This window comes from Cherax quadricarinatus, chromosome 49 (assembly GCF_038502225.1).
Source record: "Cherax quadricarinatus isolate ZL_2023a chromosome 49, ASM3850222v1, whole genome shotgun sequence".
Taxonomy (NCBI): domain Eukaryota; kingdom Metazoa; phylum Arthropoda; class Malacostraca; order Decapoda; family Parastacidae; genus Cherax; species Cherax quadricarinatus.
Genome location: NC_091340.1, coordinates 19,306,453 through 19,327,340, shown reverse-complemented (window position 1 = coordinate 19,327,340; position 20,888 = coordinate 19,306,453). Strand labels below are relative to the sequence as shown.

Here is a 20,888-nt window from a genome sequence, read left to right as displayed (position 1 = left end):
TGCAAATTTATGTGAACTGCTGTCTTAATTATCCACTTGCAGTTGATGTGTAACAGAGTAGGATATTATTCATTTTTTTTGATAAAACAATAAAGCCAGACACTTGAACTGTAGTCCAACACCTTCAAGAGAACGTGATTTTAAATCATATACCAAACTGTGGCAGACCAGGACTCGACCCTACGAACCTTATACCGCCTCCATAGACAGCACAATGTACGCATCGCCTTACCACTTGAGCCGGCGATCCTACAAAAATCATGTATGCAGCTAAGCTACATGTTTTTCTCGTGATCCGAGGACACTCGTGGCAGTGGTATCTCGAGGATTAATTTCAGTTTCCTCCTGTTTCAATACCTACCTCAACAAGAAGTCTATATAGCAATGAAATCACGAAACAAGTGATTTCGTGATTTCATTGCTATATAAACTGCTTGTTGGGGTGGGTATTCGGACAGGAGGAGGCTGAAATTAATCATCGAGATACCACTGCCACGAGTGTCCTCGGATCACGAGAAAAACATGTAGCTTAGCTGCATGCGCGATTTTTGTAGGATCGCCGGCTCAAGTGGTAAGGCGATGCGTACATTGTGCTGTCTATGGAGGCGGTATAAGGTTCGTAGGGTCGAGTCCTGGTCTGCCACAGTTTGGTAAATGATTTAAAATCACGTTCTCTTGAAGGTGTTGGGCTACAGTTCAAGTGTCTGGCTTTATTGTTTTATCAAAAAAAAAAAAAATGAATAATATCCTACTCTGTTACACATCAACTGCAAGTGGATAATTAAGACAACAATTCACGAATCTGGACGAATCCGGTTAGTGGATCACTGTATACTATTTACTGATGACCTCCTTAATAATAATAATAATAATAATAATAATAATAATAATCTTTATTTACTACAAGTGCATGTACATGGTATACAGTCCTAGCTGACAACAATGACATACTACTACATAGAAAGCCACTTGTTATGCTGAACATCTCGGGCAAATTAGGTCAGTGTCCCTGGATGCGACCCACACCAGTCGACTAACACCCAGGTACCCATTTTACTGATGGGGAACATAGACAACAGGTGGAAAGAAACACTCCCAATGTTTCTACTCTGGCTGGGAATCGAACCCAGGCCCTCGCCGTGTGAAGCGAGAGCGTTAACCACCAGGCCACCAGAGCCCCTTTAAAGTAGATCTGTCCATTTGTATTGTATCTATTTGCTGTAGTTATTGTTTGGGTGTTTGATGAGGGCGCGTAAAACCCCGTCAGCTTATAATCCAGTCGGATACCTTGTTTTCAACGATTCCGATTGAATCCGGTCATTGGTTCATTTATTTCTTGGAGAAATCAGGGCGAATCCAGACGAATCCGCATTAGTGGATCACTTATTTTGGATGTATCCAGTCGGTGATTTTGAATTAGCCCATGAAAAGGACTACTGGAAAAATATTTAATAGAGTAATATGTGTCCAGTTTGTTACAAAAAGTATACTTGCGTGATTTAGCAGCTGGTGGATTCTGAAGATGAAGGTTACCGGACAAATATTTGATTTTAGTTGCGTATGATGCGACAGCGGCTAACTACAGGTTTAGTGTATTATCACAAACTTCATACGTCACTCCATCACATTAAGTACAGATTTGTTACTGGTTATTAGCTACGGCAACGCTATAGAGGTTTCTGTATGATGTCACTAGGAAGATGGTATCACTAAATTGTAGGTTGGATACACTGGCAGGTTGAGAAGATTATTAATACTAGCTGACCTGCATGGTAGGGTCCTGGCGACTGTTGGGTATACATAATCCCTTGCAACAATTGCAACCAATTAATCATACGTGGGCGAGACATCCAGAGACCTCTAAACACGTATTTCAGAACACCAATACGCATGCAGGATGAAAGATTTGAAGAATGCCAGTGCTCTACACCCAAACTGCCACAGCCATTTAATCAACTACAGAGATACAAGTCTCATCACTAGGGAAGAAGACACTCATTGCCATAGATTCTGGAACCATCACCTTTCTGTATATCTAACAATTTTAACCAGAAGAACGGCATTTACAACATAGGTGAACCCCTTGCCAGGAAACTTCTTCATCGTTATCCTACTAACCAACATACCTTCTTGCCCATCCCGTGCAGGTCTGTTTCTAATCCCACCACCACAACATTCTCCATCGACTCTCCACCGTCTAGGAGGTAGATCTTCTCTGTGATTTGATAAAACTTACTGTGTGAGCGAAACATAGTCATTAAGGATCATATTATACTACATTTGTGTTTATTTTTCAATTATATTGGTATGTTATAGTGTTTGTCTCCTCAACAGATATTGTTTTCTCTGATATAACATTAGAAAGCCTCATCAGTTTAGCTTCAAAGTTGGTATTGAATGAGTTTGAATGAGTTTATTTAAGAATTCAGAGTTTTATTTTTCACGGAATAACTTGTGAATATCTCATCTTAATCACTTCAAATCTTCATGTTAAAACTTAACTGCATTAGAAACTTTAGCCACATTATACAATTTTGCTATAAAGTACATTGAGGTGGCCGAACTAAGTCATATATTTAATTATGGTGAAGGATCAGATAAAAGCTAACAGTATCTTTTTGGTTACTTTAGCTGCTGCAGCTGGTTTGGCAGCTATATGCACTGGCTTAATAGTTGAAAAATTGGGAAGCCTCATCAATGTCGCCAGTAATATTTTCTCAGCCATCACTGGATCTTTGAGCGGCGTCATCATCATGGGTATATGTGCTCCGTGGGTAAATGCAAAGGTAAAGCTTAAACGTTAGCTTTTCTTTCATATTATTTTAAATAAGTGATATAAACTTTAAAACTGAATTATGAGGCATCAGCTTTTATAATAATTTACATTTTTACAATCAGTTAACAGCAGTTTTTTTTTCCAGGGCGCTATCGCAGGATTCGTTACCACCTTTGTTTTCAGCATCTGGGTCGTTATTGGAAAGTTTGTACGAGGCGGAGGGTCGCCTCCTCTCCTTCCCTTGTCCGTCCAGGGCTGCCCAGAAAACTTAGTGAACTTCAATACTACCATCAGCAACTTAATTACCAACACCTCAGTAATTAACACTCTCCTTGCTAATCCTACAATTGTTAACGGTCTCACTGTCAACACATCAATACCTGATGATCTTCGTGACATCACATCAATAGCCAGTGACCTCATAAATACAACAAATGTTCAGGAGTAAGTACTAATAAACTATTTATATCCTGCTAACATTTAGCTCCTGGGTAATTATTTCACACTACACAGCATCCAGGACGTTAGTGTCGTTCATCTGATATTTGTGTATGTGAACAATAAAAGAGAAAAAACTTTTTATTCCAGCTGATAGAATGACATTGATGTTGTACAGACGATAAGAATTAATTGTTAATATTATGAATGAAAATAAGAATGTAGTAACACTTAGTAAAATAAAGCAGAAAGTGGTGGAAGATCTTCATTATTGGTAATATTACTGAACAGCTGTGAATAGGAGGTAAAGTGTTAAACTTCAAGAATTACGTGGATTAGGATAAAAATATAAAATGAGAAACGAGTTATAATAATGGTTTATGCACCTGGAAGAAATGAGTTTTGAGGAGACAATATTATAGGAGTTTTTGAGCCAAGTAAAAGATTATTATATCGGAGGGACAGTGTTGAGGTCGTGGTTAATACGTCTGCAGAGTTAAGAGTAAAATTTAACTGAATTATTTATAGATACACATTTAATAATAGGAATTTACGTTTAAAGGGAGATGGGATAAATAGGAATATAAGAAGTACACAATAAGAGGAGTTTGCAGGACAATGAGTTGGTGGATAAAATATTGAATATTTGACTTCTGGATATGAACGAAGTGTCACGTGTCTGATCATTATTTACTAGTAACAACAGAAGAAGTAAGTGGCATAAAAACAATAATGGCGTCAATGGGTAAAAGAGAAGGTAAATTAACTGAACTAAAGAAGAGATCAGTTAGCGCGAGTTATCAGCAAGTAAAAGGAAGGTTGACTAGTATACATGTTAATTCAACAACCATCTTCATGGCTGCCTTTGCAATCAATGGCTGCCACTTTTGGTGAGGATATCGCCCAGTCCTGACAGACAGACAGACAAGAATTTAGGTAAGACTTCCAATGGAGGAGCGGGGAAGACGGGACAGACGAAGAATAACGTTGGAAAGGACTGTCTATACAGTAGTAGAGAAAGAGCTTGCGCTTAACCCAGCAGCTAGGTGCTTGTGGGGCAGATTGAGAAACAGGAATAACAGGGTCTGTTGCATCGTACTTGTGGTAGTTGAAATCTTGAATGTTGAGTAGCTGGCAGCAGGCTAGGTCGCAGGAGAGGGAATATCAGAGGGCAGCACACAGGTGGGAGTAATTGAGAAGGCAGGTTTGCAGAGGAGCCATTTTCAAACTTTTTGAAACTGCTCCTGGAGAGGTGGTGTAGTTTAGTCTTGTTACTGAAGGTGAAGCTTAGAGGCTTGATGAACTCAAGAATTTGGGTGAGGGTGAAGAGGTGATTCACAGGCATACTTGACTGTTCCAGCGCCTAGGTCTTTCGTAGAGTTCAGTACAGGTCATGATGTCAGTATTTGAAGAAGCGTAGAAGGTAAGGTTTCCCCATCAGGGTGTTCTGGAGTAGTCTCTATCTTCCTCTATTCTGGAGTGGATTCAATGGGCGAATCTACAATGGTGATAGCAGGTGACTGAGAATAGACAGGAGCAGTGGAGAAGTGTAATGGTGGTGTAACAGCAGGTTAGGAGAGGTGGAATGCGGTGGTTGAGGCAGCATGATCGTCGTTGTTGGCAGTGGAAGTGGTTATAGAAGTTACAGGAGCAGTTGCTTGGGAAGGAGACAGGTCTGCAGGTGCTGTAAAGTTCACAGCGTTCGGAAGGATCTTGAGGATGTCGGCTGAAGGTGTAGAGTCCGGAAAATTGAAAGCAGGCATGTTGTTTAGACGGAATAGTTCGTTAATAGTGGTGTTGAAAGTGCCGGGGTTTGCTGCGTTTATAAGGTGTGCGGGGTGAGGAGGGAGCACCGTCAGGGAGTGGAGAGAGGGAGTTGCTGGGCGAAGGTGTCTGTAGAGTGGCGTGTAGAATCTTGGTGGTGTCGGTTTGTAGTTTGGTTACTGCAGCGTATGTCGGTGAATTGGAGGTGTTCTTCAGATCTTCTGTAGTTTTCTTCAGTATGATTTCTTTCTTGAGTGGGCACTTAACTGCAAGGGTATGATGATTACCTTAGCGTTAAGTCATGCTGGAGTTGTAGTGACGGTTGAGGATCTGAATTCGTGTCCATCATTCCAACATTTTGAACAAAACTTCTTATCTTTGATAGGGCAATCCTATCAATGTACAGCAATGCATGCAACCATATGACCTGTCTTTGTAATACTCATTTGTGGTTTATTGCTATCTGTTTACAATAATGTATTATCACTGATTACATCATTGCTTAGTTAATCTTAAGTTAATTCTAAGCCTGCCCGTAATGCTATGCATACAAGTGGCTTTGGCATGCTGCTCTTACCTGTATTTTTTTGTACCTCTGTATGTATGTATGTATGTGTGTATGTATGGGTGACAGCTGGGTGAGTGCCTCCCATTTTCTATTGCTAGTGAGGCTACCCATTCTCTGTGACCGAGCCTGGAGGGACTAATTTATACTGATTTATATTGTAAAAACACTATTTTTACAGCTTTTTTCGAAGGACCTTGGCTCGTAATTTATTTGTACACTGTAGTACAACACATTTGGACCACAATGTAGCACGACCAACTGTTGAGGGAAATGCTACAAACTAAGTCAAAGATTAAATAGTTGACAGCTTTCGCCTACACATCCGTCCCTGCAGGTGATTCTTGAGAAACTGTTGTATGCATTCCCTCAGGGCTGGAAATTAAAATGTTATGTGAGTTTAATTACCCCTAGGGGGGTGTTATGTCAGTATTTTCATTACTGAATACTGACTGGACGCAGCCGCAGCAAGCAGCAACAAGGCTGCTCCTACATCTTGCCGTCCCCTGGGCCTATCCGAACTCCAGTGATGGCCAAGTTGGCAAGTACTGCTGCAACAACATGCAAGGAACCTATAGTGACATAAAAACTGACGGTGACGACAACGAAATGGACTAAATATGACAAAAGAGGGACCGGCATTCAAGTACCAGACCTGCTGCCAGATGTGAACCAGACATGAGACGTTTTCCACTACAATGAAATAACTGACCTCCATATCAACTGCACCAGTGTTTAACGGGAAGACAACATGGCAGAAAACCTGATCAACTAAATCTCCAAGGAAATGACAGGTCTGTAGGACTTTTTTCTTCAGTGCCAAACGAGGGAAAGAATTGAGCATTTAAACATGGCTGACCGGCATCCAAACAGCCGCTACTGCCAGACGTACAACTAGCGAAGTGAAATTCTCATCTTTACTGACGTTCATCTGTTGACAGTAGCATCATATCTGTACCACCATCATATCACCTGTACCAGTGCTAACCAGAGGGAAACACAGGAGACATCGTCAAATCAACAGTACAAAACTCCAAGGTTATAGGTCGGATATCCCTCAGTGCCAGTCGTGGGAAAGAAGTGAATAGTTAAACAGTCAAGGTTAATGTTATAGTAGCTGACCTATATTCAGCTGACCAGTGTACAGTGAGAGAATCATAGCAGAAAACGCCAAATATATCTATAAACTCAAGGAAAGTCAGGTTGTAGGTGGCGTTACTCCCCTCAGTGTTTTAAAAATGGCTGAGTCAGCAAAACAGGTCAGGAGACAACAACACCACACAACCCCCGATAAATGGAACTGAGGGGGATTTGGAAGGATAAAACCAGGGAAAAGTGAGCAGTGAAGAGGGTTTTGAAGAGGAAATTTTACTAGTAATTCAGTGGTGATTGCTAAAGCAGATACTAAGTGTACTAGGGAAAGGAAAAGAGAAATAAATATTATTGTATATGAGTAAAAGAGCGAAGAGTGAAAATGGCAGGCATTAGGGGGGTACAGGCTGCCATAATTATATTTATATTTCTTCTTCAATTCCATGAAGAAAGTAATCAGTCATGGGGGCTGGAAAAGATGAATGGAGTAACAGCGCCCTGGACAGTAAAAGCCCAACAGTTGCCATCCTACCAGAAAAGTAAATGTCACTATCGCCGCAAGGTATGGCAACACTGCATACCTAAACAAAAACAGTGGCACACAGCTCTTATTGTAGCGCTCTTAAGTGGTGATATCCAGATTAATCCAGGACCTCAAACTATTGTGCAGAGGCAAAACAGACAGATAAATGACGGCAATAATGACGGTCTAGTAGCTAGGAATGATAACCTTAACTCCATATGTAATGCATACATAGGTCAATGTGAGACAATACAGCCATTATTATCTCAAACACTACCAAACAGGTGCATACACTGTACTAAAGTACGCATGAAAAACAGAAAAGGCACCTTATGTAAAATGTGTAAGGGGTGGGTGCATGATGGATGTATGTACAATTATAGCAACGGTGCCAGAATTCATTTTGTGTGTAACAAATGCACTTTGGCACAGTTACCCTTTAGCAGTGATGACATTGATTTACCTAATTTTAATACAAATGACCCATTGCCATATATTGATGATTATGATTGTTTTATGAAAACAGGCCTTCACTTTATTCATGTCAATGCAAGATCACTTCTTCCTAAATTGGCAGAGATTAGGATTCTAGCTAACAAAATTAGGGCGGCAGTTATAACCATCTCTGAATCTTGGTTGGATGATACGGTGACTGACGACGAGGTCAAAATAGATGGTTACAATATAAAACGCTTAGATAGAAACAGAAAGGGTGGTGGAGTATGTGCCTACATTAGAAATGACTTAGCTTACAACCCAAGACCTGATTTAAATAACAATAAACTGGAGATTCTATGGTTTGAAGTGCTGCTTCCCAAGACCAAACCTATCTTAGTAGGAACTAGTTACCGCCCTCCCACCCAGGACCAGTTCTTAGAAGACTTTTCCAGAGTCTTGTCCGGAGTTGAAAACAATTGCGAGACAATAATACTGGGCGACTTTAATATCTGTTTTCAGCAGCAAAATAACGGGCTATGCAAAAGGTATAAGCAAATTCTAGGATTAAATAGTTACACTCAACTAATTAATACTCCAACCCGGATCACACAGTTCTCAGCCACCCTAATTGACCACATACTTTGTAACCGCTCTGAGAACATTAGTCAGTCAGGCGTCATTACCACAGGTCTTAGTAATCATTTCATCATTTACTACACCAGGAAAATAACTAGGGATAGGATAGGCCTACACAGGACAATAAAAATGAGGTCAACTAGAAACTACAGTAAAGAAACACTGGTAAATAGGCTACACAATTGTGACTGGACAGAGATAACAAGTTGCACGGACGTAAACGATGCCAGGGAAAAATTCAAAACAATGTTCACTACCATCCTTGATAATATTGCACCAGTTAAAGAGGTTAGGATTAAACGAAGAACTGAACCCTGGATGACTACTGAGATATTAGATAATATGAAATTCAGAGACCAGCTGCTAAAAAGATTTAAAGCAAACAGACAGGATATTGCAGCACTAAATGAATTCCAAAGGGTGAGGAACAGAGTACAGAGACTTATAAAAGGAGCAAAGGCAAAGCACTACTGCTCAAAAATTGAAGAGTATAAGCATAACCCCAGAAAGCTCTGGCAACAACTAAAACAGTTGGGGTATAGCCATAAGCCAGTAGATAGGTCTAACATAGTACTCACTATCGATAATGAGGTATGCCACGAAACATCTAAGGTGGCAAATTGCTTTAATTCCTACTACACATCTGTTGCATCAACACTAGTAAGTAAACTACCAGCTGCATCAAATACCTTTAACACAGACTCTGATAAGTTTCAAACATACTATACCAATAAAGGGGTAACCCCAAACAGTTGTCAACTAGTAAGTGTATCTCATGACTTTATTCAAAAAGAACTAAGCAGGTTAAACCCAACTAAGAGCACAGGCCCTGATAACATCCCGTCTAAGTTCCTAAAAGATGGTGCTTCTGAACTGTCAATCCCTATTGCTCACATAATAAATCTATCAATCACCACTAATACAGTACCGGAGGGGTTCAAGGAGGCCAGAGTCACTCCTATCTTCAATAAAAATAGTAGGTCTGATGTAAGCAACTATAGGCCTGTTAGTATACTCAGTATAATATCTAAAATTCTAGAGAGGGCGGTGTATTCTCAAGTAGTTAAGTACCTTAATGACAACAACATTCTCCATAGCTATCAATCGGGCTTTAGAAGATCCTACTCAACCGACACCTCCCTTATTAATCTGATGGATTACCTGAGAACTGAAATGTCAAAGGGGAACCTCATAGGCATGGTAACCTTAGACCTGCAAAAGGCCTTCGATACTGTCAACCACAATATATTATGTAATAAACTTCAAGCTATTGGTATAGGTTCTGTAGACTGGTTTAAGTCCTACCTTAGCAACAGGAGACAAATAGTCAAAATCAACAAAACGGAATCAGAACCCCTGCCGATAACATGTGGAGTTCCCCAAGGTAGTATTCTGGGTCCCTTATTATTCTTATGTTATGTCAATGATATGCCTATCAGTGTCAAGTGCAAACTCCTACTGTATGCAGATGACAGTGCTCTGTTAGTGTCAGGTAAAGACCCACAAGATATTGCTAATGTTTTAACACTGGAACTGGAGTCCTGCAGCAAATGGTTAGTAGACAACAAACTATCATTACACCTAGGGAAAACTGAAGCCATTCTCTTTGGCACGAAACATAAACTGAGAAGGGTAAATAATTTTAATGTTCAATGTAATGGGGAGACCATCACTTTGGTTTCATCAGTAAAATATTTGGGAATCCCCTTTGACCCATGCATCTCAGGAGAATTGATAGGGAACAGTGTAGTAAAGAAAGCGAATGCCAAACTGAAGTTCCTGTATAGACAAGCACAGTGTCTACCTACTGAGGCTCGCAGGACCCTATGTCTAGCCCTTATACAATGCCATATGGATTACGCTTGCTCTTCTTGGTACTCTGCCTTGACAAAAAAACTGAAAGATAGACTGCAAATCACCCAGAACAAAATCGTAAGATTCATCCTGGGGCTGGGACCAAGAGAACATGTAGGCCAGGATGAATTACAGCAGTTGGATATGCTGAATGTTGAAGACAGAGTAAAACAACTGAAGCTAAATCATGTTTATAAAATTGCTCACAAACAATGTCCAGAATATCTTGCTGTCAATTTTGTCAAGGTTGGGAACCAAAGCAATCATAGTACTAGGGGGAGAGAGCACAACTTTGTAGTACCCACAGTCAGTGGCCAGGCTTCAAACACCTTTTATTGTACAGCAATAAAGGAATGGAACAGACTACCCGCACATGTCAAAGCCAGTCATAGCATGAACCAGTTCAAGAAGAGTGCCAAAAGGTGTCTGATGAATGTAGCTACAGAAAGGGAGGGGAATGATTTTCTATTTTTTAGCTAACATACGTGTAAATTTTACCTTATTCCTTGTAATGACCCTCGTATTGTAGATAGTCTTAATGACCTTGGTGTAAAGTAAAAGGACACAAGTGCAACTAATGTGACATTTATTGTAGCAACGTTTCGCTCTCCAGGAGCTTTATCAAGCCAACTTTATTACGACCTTGGTGTAGCAGATAGTCTTTTTAGTATGATAATAAGATGTTATCTTCATTGTAGAATAATAAGAAAATATTATAACCTTTATATTATAATAATAAGGTAAAAGGACCCCAATGGAAATAAGTCACTCTGTCTGACTTTTTTGGGTTATCCTAGGTTCTCTACACATATGCTGCTATGTATGATAATTCTATGTAACTGTATTTGTGTATACCTGAATAAACTTACTTACTTACTTACTTACTTACACAAAAATGTCCGCCTTCGATACCTACAACTGTCTTATCCACAAATTGCTCTAGACCTATTAATTACAAATGAAAGATGCATCAACAAGAATTCTGATAAATAAAATTTGGTGGACTGTGTATTAAATTAATAAAGGATTATATATATACACATTTACATAACAGAAGGAGAATATATCTTAATATCACTCACCAATTTGACTGGAGATCAAGGTGTATCATACTCAGAAAACCTCACTGTCTATACATGAAAATAACACTGGCCAGAGTTACAACATAACCAGACTTATCTGAGGTTCCTGGAGCTGTCTTGTCCAGTCGCCTGATATCTCAAGTTATGCAGGAATGCACATCCAACAATTTCGCCTCCTATTTGAGAGGTGTCAGCCCAATTTTAACCTCTAGAGCACGAAAATTCTTCCCATTATTCACTAACGTTAATGTCCAGTTCAAACAACAAAGGCGAGTCTCTTCTGTGCAGACGCAGAATTTTCCATTTTTTATAACATAATTTTTATTAAATGCAGTAAGGCCATCTATTTATATATAACTACTGTATTTCTGGAAAATATATACAGTATTTTCCACAACCGGGGTATATGGTAACTTGTTCAGCGTACATTAGTTCTCAACTGTGCAATCAATGGAATCATCATATCAAATCAAATCAAGTCAAAGTTTATTCTCTATGAGGATTACAATGCAAGGTTTACATGTAGTAAAATAATAATTACAGAGGGGGCCACTAGAACACCTAGCATAGCTAGGCATTTCGGGCAAACTTAGATTAATTCTTAACCCTAAATTATAACAAATTGTGGAGTAAGTTGACCAAATACTAAGTGACTAAATACTAAGTGACAAATACTAGTTTGTGAGTTTAGCAATGTGAATGCTTTTGTTTTGGCACAATACATAGTTTCTGTATTGGAGTATCACAGGCAAACTTATGACTAGTGTGAAAATTTGTGTGGACTGCCTCCAAGTGAGTCCCCTACCCTGGCAAACTCTGTTGACACCGAGCTCTGAGGTGGGTACCTCAGCCTCACAAGTGGCTTATAGGACAGATTTTCACAAATGATTGATGTTGCAAGAAACTCGCCTGCATGCATGTATAAAGGACTAACTTACTTGGTGTTGCAGCATATATCCTGATCTTCACTTCCCTAAGCTTAGCCTTAGCCCCTTTGGACTTCCCCTCAGAAACCACGTGCAACCGGGAGCCTTAATTCCTGCAATATTCAATCGTAATTAGTGTCCTGCCTGCACCTCAGAAATTCCTATATCCAAGAGGGTATGTATCCCCTAGTATAACTATGCAGACTCAGACACTAGCTTCCAGACTGCTCTGAGACACTGATACTTACTGGGCATGCACTGCCTGTTGCACACCGGGCCCACAGAACAACTCACTCACAATCTCCCCAGACACTGGCCAGAAATCTACGAGATAAAGGAGGTCTTGTCTTACTGTATGGGCCTGACGGAGGAGGTCATCTACGGTACATCGAGGTGCCTCTACCAGATTTCCCCAGGTCTCAGATGTGAAGACACATGGGGGGCGCCGTCTGCTGATCACGGCACGTCTTGTCCAGTTGGTGTCTGTCTTAAGAAGGACGAGCTGGTCCCTCTTCCAGACCCTCGTCTCTTCGTTCAAACTAGGGCTGCCAGTTCTCCCTAGCTAACTTATCCTAGTGTTTGCCTACATTATCGGCCTATTACTACCTATGTTAAGGTCTTAGGTCTACATTATTATTATCTACAGTTGCCTTAGTAAACCTAATATTAATATACTAACAGTAAAACTACCTACTCCTTCCCTGAAGAGTAAACCTATAAATTAAATAACCTTACCAACAAAGTCCATGCCAACGAGAGAGAATGCTGTTTGTTTGGGAGGGTTTTAAGGGTCACCCAGCTCAGCTGTCCCGTACGGCAATGCTGGATCTGTCCTGTGGAACTTTAGGGACCAAATAAATTTCCACATCCTCCCGCTGGCGAAGGTAGGCACTAAGTCTAAATCAAGTTCACCTTCCGCGAGCCCCAACAGCGGACCCTGGACATGAGTGCCGTCCGGCCACTCTCGTCGAGCAGACTCCGGTCTAACTTCAACCGTCCAGTTTCCCCTGTGTGGACCTCTGGGGGTGTAAACTTGTTGGTTCCGGTGGTCTTAGCACCCTTTGCTTTAACTTTAACATCTTTCGTATGTCTAGCCTTGACTGAGTGGCTCCGTACTTTCCCACCCAGTGGCCCACATGCCCTGGTAGCCTTTCCTCCCACTGTTACGAGGTTCCCTGGATTTAAAGGCAATCTATCTCCCTCTTTACGTACCCTGTAAAAGTGTTTTCCCAAGGTGGCCGAGTGTTCGTCACTACCTACCTGGTTCAGCCTCCCTGGCGGTTCATAGTGTATACTGGTATTCATTATCACTACTCCCCCAGCTATCATGGGGACAGCATCTCCTCTATCTGGCGTGGCAGGGAATTCAGGTGGAATCCTGCCACCTACGATGTATCCTACTGGGGATCTGTATAAACCAATTCCTTCCTTAAACGTCCGTCGTGTAGACAGGAAGTCATCTATATGATTGGCTCCCACCAGGATACCTACATTTCTGACTGTGTCAGTTGTAATTCCCTGGTCTGCCAGCTTCACGTCAAGGTCTTTCAATCGCTTAGCTGCTGCAGCAAGACCTCTCGCTGTAATTGCCCTGGGTAATGTCTCTACCACCAAGGCTGTAATGTCTCTTCGATGTCCACCTAATTTGACTGTGACATCCACCACATCATAAGATTTGGGTGGGACCTGACTTATAGCCCCTCCCAACATCATACTAACTTTCTTTGTGGCCTTCAACTTTAATTTAGCCACCAACTTCTTTGTTATCAAGGATACTTGTGCTCCTGGGTCAAAGTATAATCGGGTTGTTTCGGACCTGTGCCCATTCACAACCTTTGCCATGACTGTAGGTAGGGCAGCACCTCCGTGATTCTCACTCGGATTAGAGACTTCACTCCCACTAATCATGCTGGCTACCATTTCAGGCTCAGACTCACTTTCTATCTCTACCTGAGAGATATCCCTACTAGCTTGGGGTTCCCTTAAATTATTGGGACATAGTGCAGTATGGTGCTTACCTTTGCAACAGACTCGACACTCAATGAGCTGGGTGCCACAGTCTCTCGCAAAGTGTTCCCCACAACACTTGAAGCAGAGTCTCAACTCCCTTAGTCTCTGTTGCCTACTGCTCAGTGTTATATACTCCGAGCAACTCATGCTAGCGTGTTCGCCTTCGCAGAACACGCATATTCTGGCATGAGTGCCTCTAAGGTTCTGCTTAGAGGTTCTTACCTTAGACACCTCTTTACCATAGTACACTCCAACGTTAGTCGTACGAGCTTTAGACTGATCTCTCGAGATCTTTGAGTGACTGTCTGGGTTTTTATGTGGCGATGGTGGTGACTCTTCTCTCACACCTATACTCAAATGAGAAACGAGATCTCCCAACCCCTCAACGATCTGTTGTATCGTGAACCGGTTCGTCCGATATTTTAAGTGTAACTCATGCACTGTAGTGCCAGCCAGTTTCCTCTGAATCACCTGACTGACGAACCATTCCGACTTACCCCAATCATGTAAATCTTTAAGACTATTCGTCAAACTCATAACTTCGATTCAGAACTTCTCTAGGCTCTGACGATCATGGCGACAAGCCTCTAGATCCAACAACCGATAAAGTATAGCTACCTTTATCTCCTCAGTGTTGCCAAACATGTCCTTTAATTGGTCTTTGGCGTGTTGGTAATTGGTGTCGGTGGTTTGGTAATGCCGGACCAAGTCCAAGGCTTTACCCTTGAGCTGTGAACATAAATATTGTAATATGACGGCATCTGACAAATCGTCTCTGTCATCTATCTGGGCTTTAAACTGATCCCAGAAAGCAATGTACTCTGTTAAGGTTCCGTCGAACGTTGGTAAATTCAACTGGGGCAATCTGGGCAACACATTAACAGGCGTGCTGTTGTTCATGTTCCTTGAAACATTTGCTGCCCCTGCTGTACCGACCTTCAAAGTCTTTATTAACTGCCTGCAGAGTCTCAGCTCTGCTTTACACTCTGCCCTTCGTCATAGTCCGTCCGTGCTACTTCGACTGTGTATTCAGACTCACCTGTAGTATAGGCCTCTGTCTCATAAAGGATAAATGATCTCTCGAAGGCCTCCAGTCTTTGCTCCAAAGGTTTCATGCAACTCTCTAGTTCCTCCCAGTCTACGTCCTGATCTTGCCTGACCATACGACACTCCTCACATGCTTTGCTCAGGCGCTCCTTATAGGCTCCCATAGACCGCTTTAATTGACTTAGAGCTGGGACAGCTGGTACTGCATCTTCACCTACCATAGTTGCCTCACAAGTGGCTTATAGGACAGATTTTCACAAATGATTGATGTTGCAAGAAACTCGCCTGCATGCACGTATAAAGGACTAACTTACTTGGTGTTGCAGCATATATCCTGATCTTCACTTCCCTAAGCTTAGCCTTAGCCCCTTTGGACTTCCCCTCAGAAACCACGTGCAACCAGGAGCCTTAATTCCTGCAATATTCAATCGTAATTAGTGTCCTGCCTGCACCTCAGAAATTCCTATATCCAAGAGGGTATGTATCCCCTAGTATAACTATGCAGACTCAGACACTAGCTTCCAGACTGCTCTGAGACACTGGTACTTACTGGGCATGCACTGCCTGTTGCACACCGGGCCCACAGAACAACTCACTCACAATCTCCCCAGACACTGGCCAGAAATCTACGAGATAAAAGAGGTCTTGTCTTACTGTATGGGCCTGATGGAGGAGGTCATCTACTCTACATCGAGGTGCCTCTACCAGATTTCCCCAGGTCTCAGATGTGAAGACACGTGGGGGGCGCCGTCTGCTGATCATGGCACATCTTGTCCAGTTGGTGTCTGTTTTAAGAAGAACGAGCTGGTCCCTCTTCCAGACCCTCGTCTCTTCGTTCAAACTAGGGCTGCCAGTTCTCCCTAGCTAACTTATCCTAGTGTTTGCCTACATTATCGGCCTATTACTAGCTATGTTAAGGTCTTAGGTCTACATTATTATTATCTACAGTTGCCTTAGTAAACCTAATATTAATATACTAACAGTAAAACTACCTATTCCTTCCCTGAAGAGTAAATCTATAAATTTAATAACCTTACCAACAATCCATGCCAACGAGGGAGAATGCTGTTTGTTTGGGAGGGTTTAAGGGCCGCCCAGCTCAGCTGTCCCATACGGCCATGCTGGATCTGTCCTGTGGAACCTTAGGGACCAAATAAATTTCCACAACTAGTTTGGAATCATTATTTTAAGATTAGGATATATATTTCTGTGCTTATAGTCAAATGGGTGAGTGAGTGAGTGTAAATGTGGACCACCAGGAGGTTTTTATGTAGTTAGTTGATGGAGTGTATCAGGGAGATAAGATGTTTTCTAACAGTAGTTTTGAAGGTGATGAATGTGTCTGCTGTTCTAGAGTTTTCAGGTAGAGTGTTCCAGATTTTAGGGCCTTTGACATACATTGAGTTTTTGTAAAGGTTTAGTCGGACACGGGGAATGTCGTAGAGATGTTTGTCTCTGGTGTTATGCCTGTGGGTCCTGTCACAACTATCAAGAAAGCATTTTAGGGCAAGGTTAATATTGGAATTTAAGGTCCTGTATATGTAGATTGCACAGTAGTAAGTGTGGATGTTCTGAACAGGGAGTAAGTTTAAATCTATGTAAGTTTAGATCTAAATAGACTTTCCTGAGTTTGTGTATCAGACCCTTACACCTGGATATCGTTGTCTTGATTGAAGAAAAGTGTCTTTGAGAATGTTCACGTCTTCCACAATCTAGGAATATGCACACTGGTACACTGTGTTCCACAAGGTTTGTCTTTCGTGGTAATGTCATTAAAGAAACTGAACACACTTCTTGGTAATAGGTTTATAGTTATTATGGAGATTGTCTGAGGTACACCAATGCACAATTCTCTTCCTTTGTTCGTTCTTAGCGTGAAGTGGTTTTTACTGTACCATTATATATATTGCAATCTAGCTGGTGGCGTCTCCATCTACCTCCAGCTTCCCGACACACAAAAGAAGTGCCGACAAAACATATTTCCCATGTTTGCCAAACTTCCACTACGAAGCAATGCAGAATGCTTGATTCTTGCTGTCTTAAGCATAGACAACAATCTTTAACATGGTAATAAAGTGGGTGCAGGATTTTCCTTAATTGTCCTGCTAAAGAGATTGATTGTCTCTTATTAAACTACACTACTTGTAACACTGGTCTCTTGCAAAGAGCCACATAACCGTGACAAATACTTGTAGTGCATCTGGAATCAATTAATGTGGAAAATTACATTTACCTGGATGAATCTCATTAGATACATACAAGTAAATGGTAACAAAGATAATTATTATTTATCAAAGTTACAGAGACAAGTAGGAATTTTTAGGACACCTAGGTCGTAAAAATGTCCCCCTTCGATACCTACCATCTATTTCTCAACAAGTTGCTCTAGACCTGCATTAATTGCAAATGAAATGTACATCACCAGGAATTCTGGTAAAATTTAATATAAATTTGTGGACTGTATATTAAAATTAATAAATGATTACATATACACGTTTATATAACAGAAGGAGAATTTATAATCATAAACTCACCAATTTGTCTGGAGATTACTGTGTATCTTGTACAGAACCCCCCTCTAATTTATGATGATAATACCGGCCAGAATTATAAACATAATTTAGATAGTTTATCTGAGGTTCCTGGAGCTGTCCTGTACATCTGTTTAATGCTCAAGTTATGCAGGAATGCACATCCAACAATTTCAGCTCCTATCTGAGAGGTTTTAAGCCCAATATAACCCCTAGAGCGACGAAAATTATACACCTTTCATTAACGTGTTTGTATCACATTAAAAAACAATGGCGACTCTTCCCTGCTCGTCAGTGCAGGCGCAGAGCTTCCCTGTCGGCTCCATTCTCTAAAATACACTTTTAATCGGGTTTATTTACACAACATAAATTTGAGAAATTATTTTCCACAATTGAAGTGTTGATGCAGAGATGCAGAAGCAAGATGTCATCAGCCCCTCTGGAGGGCTGAGTCCCTCAGAGGGCTGAAGGGCTGAAAGGGGCTGAAGGGGGCTGATACCCCCTCTTCACAGAAAATTCAACTTCAAGAACGGAGATGGGGATATGGTGAATTGTCGTGTTTTTAGGGTATTGACTGAAGAGTCGTTCATTAGTTTTGATGCTTCAGTGTCATCTGTTCAGACGACAATGAAGGAGTCCTTCAGAGAGTGGAGTGCTGTAAATTTGACCTGCAGGCAGGTCATTAATTACTCTATTCAGCAGCTTGATTTTCACATGATGCGACAGCATTTGAGAAAGGAGGTGGCTCTTGTAGAATATAAATTCCCCTCCCCAGAGGGGAGGGGAATTTATATTCTGTGTAGAATTTACATTCTACAGAGACGTAGAATGAGGGGAGACATCATTGACGTGTATAAGTGGATTACGGGCATAAACAAAGGAGATATTAATACAGTACTGAGTGTGTCGAACCAGGTAAGAACTAGAGATAATGGATTTAAGTTGGATAAATTTAGATTTAGAAAGAACAAAGGTAAGTACTGGTTTTCTAACAGAGTTATAGATGCATGGAACAGTCTTCCCGGTGGTGATGTGTACTTAGCTCAGTGAGGACTTTAGTGTACTCTCCTTGGACTGAATCAAGAAGCCCTCCATCGAGCAACTTTACCAGCAGCTTAAGGAAGAATTGAAGGTAACGAAGATGGAGATACGGCGATTGACTGAGGAAAACAAGAGGATTCGTAGTAGTCCTCCTGTTTTGAGTCCTCAGGTCAAGAAGGAACGAAGTTGACGATCAAGAGGATGAATGGAAAGGTTGAAACGATGAAGAAGAAAGAGACTGCTCTGGAAACCGTTGTGGAAATATCTAATACATTCTCAGTGCTACCCGACGAATGTGAGTCAACTACTGGGAACGTCACAACGAACGACACCATGGAAGGTAAGAATATTGTTGTTAGGTAAGACACATATGCAACAGTTAGGTATCTTTATTTCGAAACGTTTCGCCTACACAGTAGACCTCCCAACATCTGCGTTCTTACCTCCTGGCGCTATATAAGGCTCCATCCTGTCACTTCAACTCCATATTGTTTCAGACTTTGGAACAATGCTCTTCTCCAGACTGAGGGACTGACCACCTCAAAACTTTAAGGGTGATGGACTGATTACATCGTCTTCAAGTCTCTTCTGCTTCTATCAACTTTTCTGTACTCGACTGAAGAAGCCTACTGTGTAGGCGAAACGTTTCGAAATAAAGATACCTAACTGTTGCATATGTGTCTTACCTAACCACCTAACAACCTCTCGGTATTTTATACCATTTTAAAGAATATTGTTGTTGTTGTTGGGGATAACCAGGTTAGATACATGGATAGGGCGTTCTGCTTGAAGGACAGGAGTAGGAGACAGAGGGTTTTCTTTCCTGGGGCTGGGATGGAGGATATTGTTAGCCGGCTTGACAACATCATGAACGGTAATGGGATTAATCCTATTATCTGCCTCAGTGCTGGAGGCAATGATGTAGGCAAGCATAGAAGTGAGGATTTAGTTAGAAGGTTCAGGACAGCAATAGACATAATTAGGAAGAAGGGGGAGTGTCCTGTTTTGCCAAGAAGGGGTGTTGGAAATGAATGGTTGTCCAGAGCAATTGGTATTAATTGTTGGCCGGACAAACACTGTAAAGATAATGCAGTACCATTCATTGACAACTGGGACAACTTCTATGGCCGAAATGATATGTATGCCTGGGATGGGGTTCACTTATCCAGACCAGGTGTGGGTTTTCTTGCTAACTTAGTTGAGGGGGTTGTTAGGACTTTAAACTAGGAAGAAGAAAAAAACATATGATGGCATTTTATGCTAACAGTCGAAGTGCAAGAAATTAGATTAATGAACTATGTTTGGCAGCGAGTCCTGGGAACTTTGATATCATTGCATTAACTGAAACGTGGTATGATTTCAAGAGTCGGGATATGATTGCTGAGTGTAATATTAAAGGGTTTAAGTTGTTTCAGGTGGATAGATGTAATGGGAAGGGGGAAGGAGTTGCATTGTATGCTCGAGAAAATATTAATTGTTGCATAAAAACAGGTATAAAAATAGATGGAATAGTAACAGAATCTGTTTAGGTAGAGTTTGTTGAAGATCAAGAAAAATTAATTTTAGGTGTAATATACCGACCTCCAGGCTTGGACCAAGATAGAGGGAGGCTTCTTTGGGACGAAATTGTTAGGGCTTCTAGACACAATAACGTGGTGATGGTAGGGGATTTTAACTTTAGTCAAATTTACTGGACTTCTTTGACCGGTAATCTGGAGTCCAGTGGCTTTATGGAAACAGTTCCGGACTGTTTTCTGAAGCAGTGTGTAACAGAGCCTACCAAGGGCAATAATTTGCTCGACCTTGTCTTGTCAAATAAGGAAACACTCGTAAATATTCTGGAGATCAATGAAGAGCTTGGCGCAAGTGATCACAAATCCATCACTTTCAGCATTAACTGGGAATACAATAATAATGATAATACGGTAAAAATCCCTGATTTTCGTTCAGCCGATTACAATAGACTTAGGGAACACCTATCTAATCTCGATTGGGGTTATCTAGCTAATGATTTTATTGACGATGATCATACTTATGATTACGAAGGGATCTCTATTTATGATTTTTTCTTAATAATGTACACCGTGTTCAGCGTATATACATTCCCCAGAGAGAAATTAGGTCTAATAATAATGATCCCAAATGGGTTAACAGGAGGCTGAAGC

The 20,888-nt window shown here is 41.1% G+C and overlaps 2 protein-coding genes across 2 annotated transcripts in view; both read left to right on the top strand.

The window, feature by feature from the left end:
* LOC128697106 (sodium-coupled monocarboxylate transporter 2) overlaps positions 1-2,411 on the top strand; it is a 171,731-nt gene extending 169,320 nt beyond the window's left edge. Inside the window, exon 9 of the mRNA XM_070095084.1 lies at positions 2,335-2,411. Within this exon, the coding sequence (XP_069951185.1) occupies positions 2,335-2,411 (77 nt within the window). The remainder of the gene's footprint in view (positions 1-2,334) is intronic.
* Positions 2,412-2,631: 220 nt separating this feature from the next.
* LOC128696928 (sodium-coupled monocarboxylate transporter 1-like) overlaps positions 2,632-20,888 on the top strand; it is a gene marked incomplete at its 5' end in the record, with an annotated part of 29,685 nt that continues 11,428 nt past the window's right edge. Inside the window, 2 exon segments of the mRNA XM_070095241.1 lie at positions 2,632-2,786; positions 2,922-3,220. Of these exon segments, the coding sequence (XP_069951342.1) occupies positions 2,754-2,786; positions 2,922-3,220 (332 nt within the window).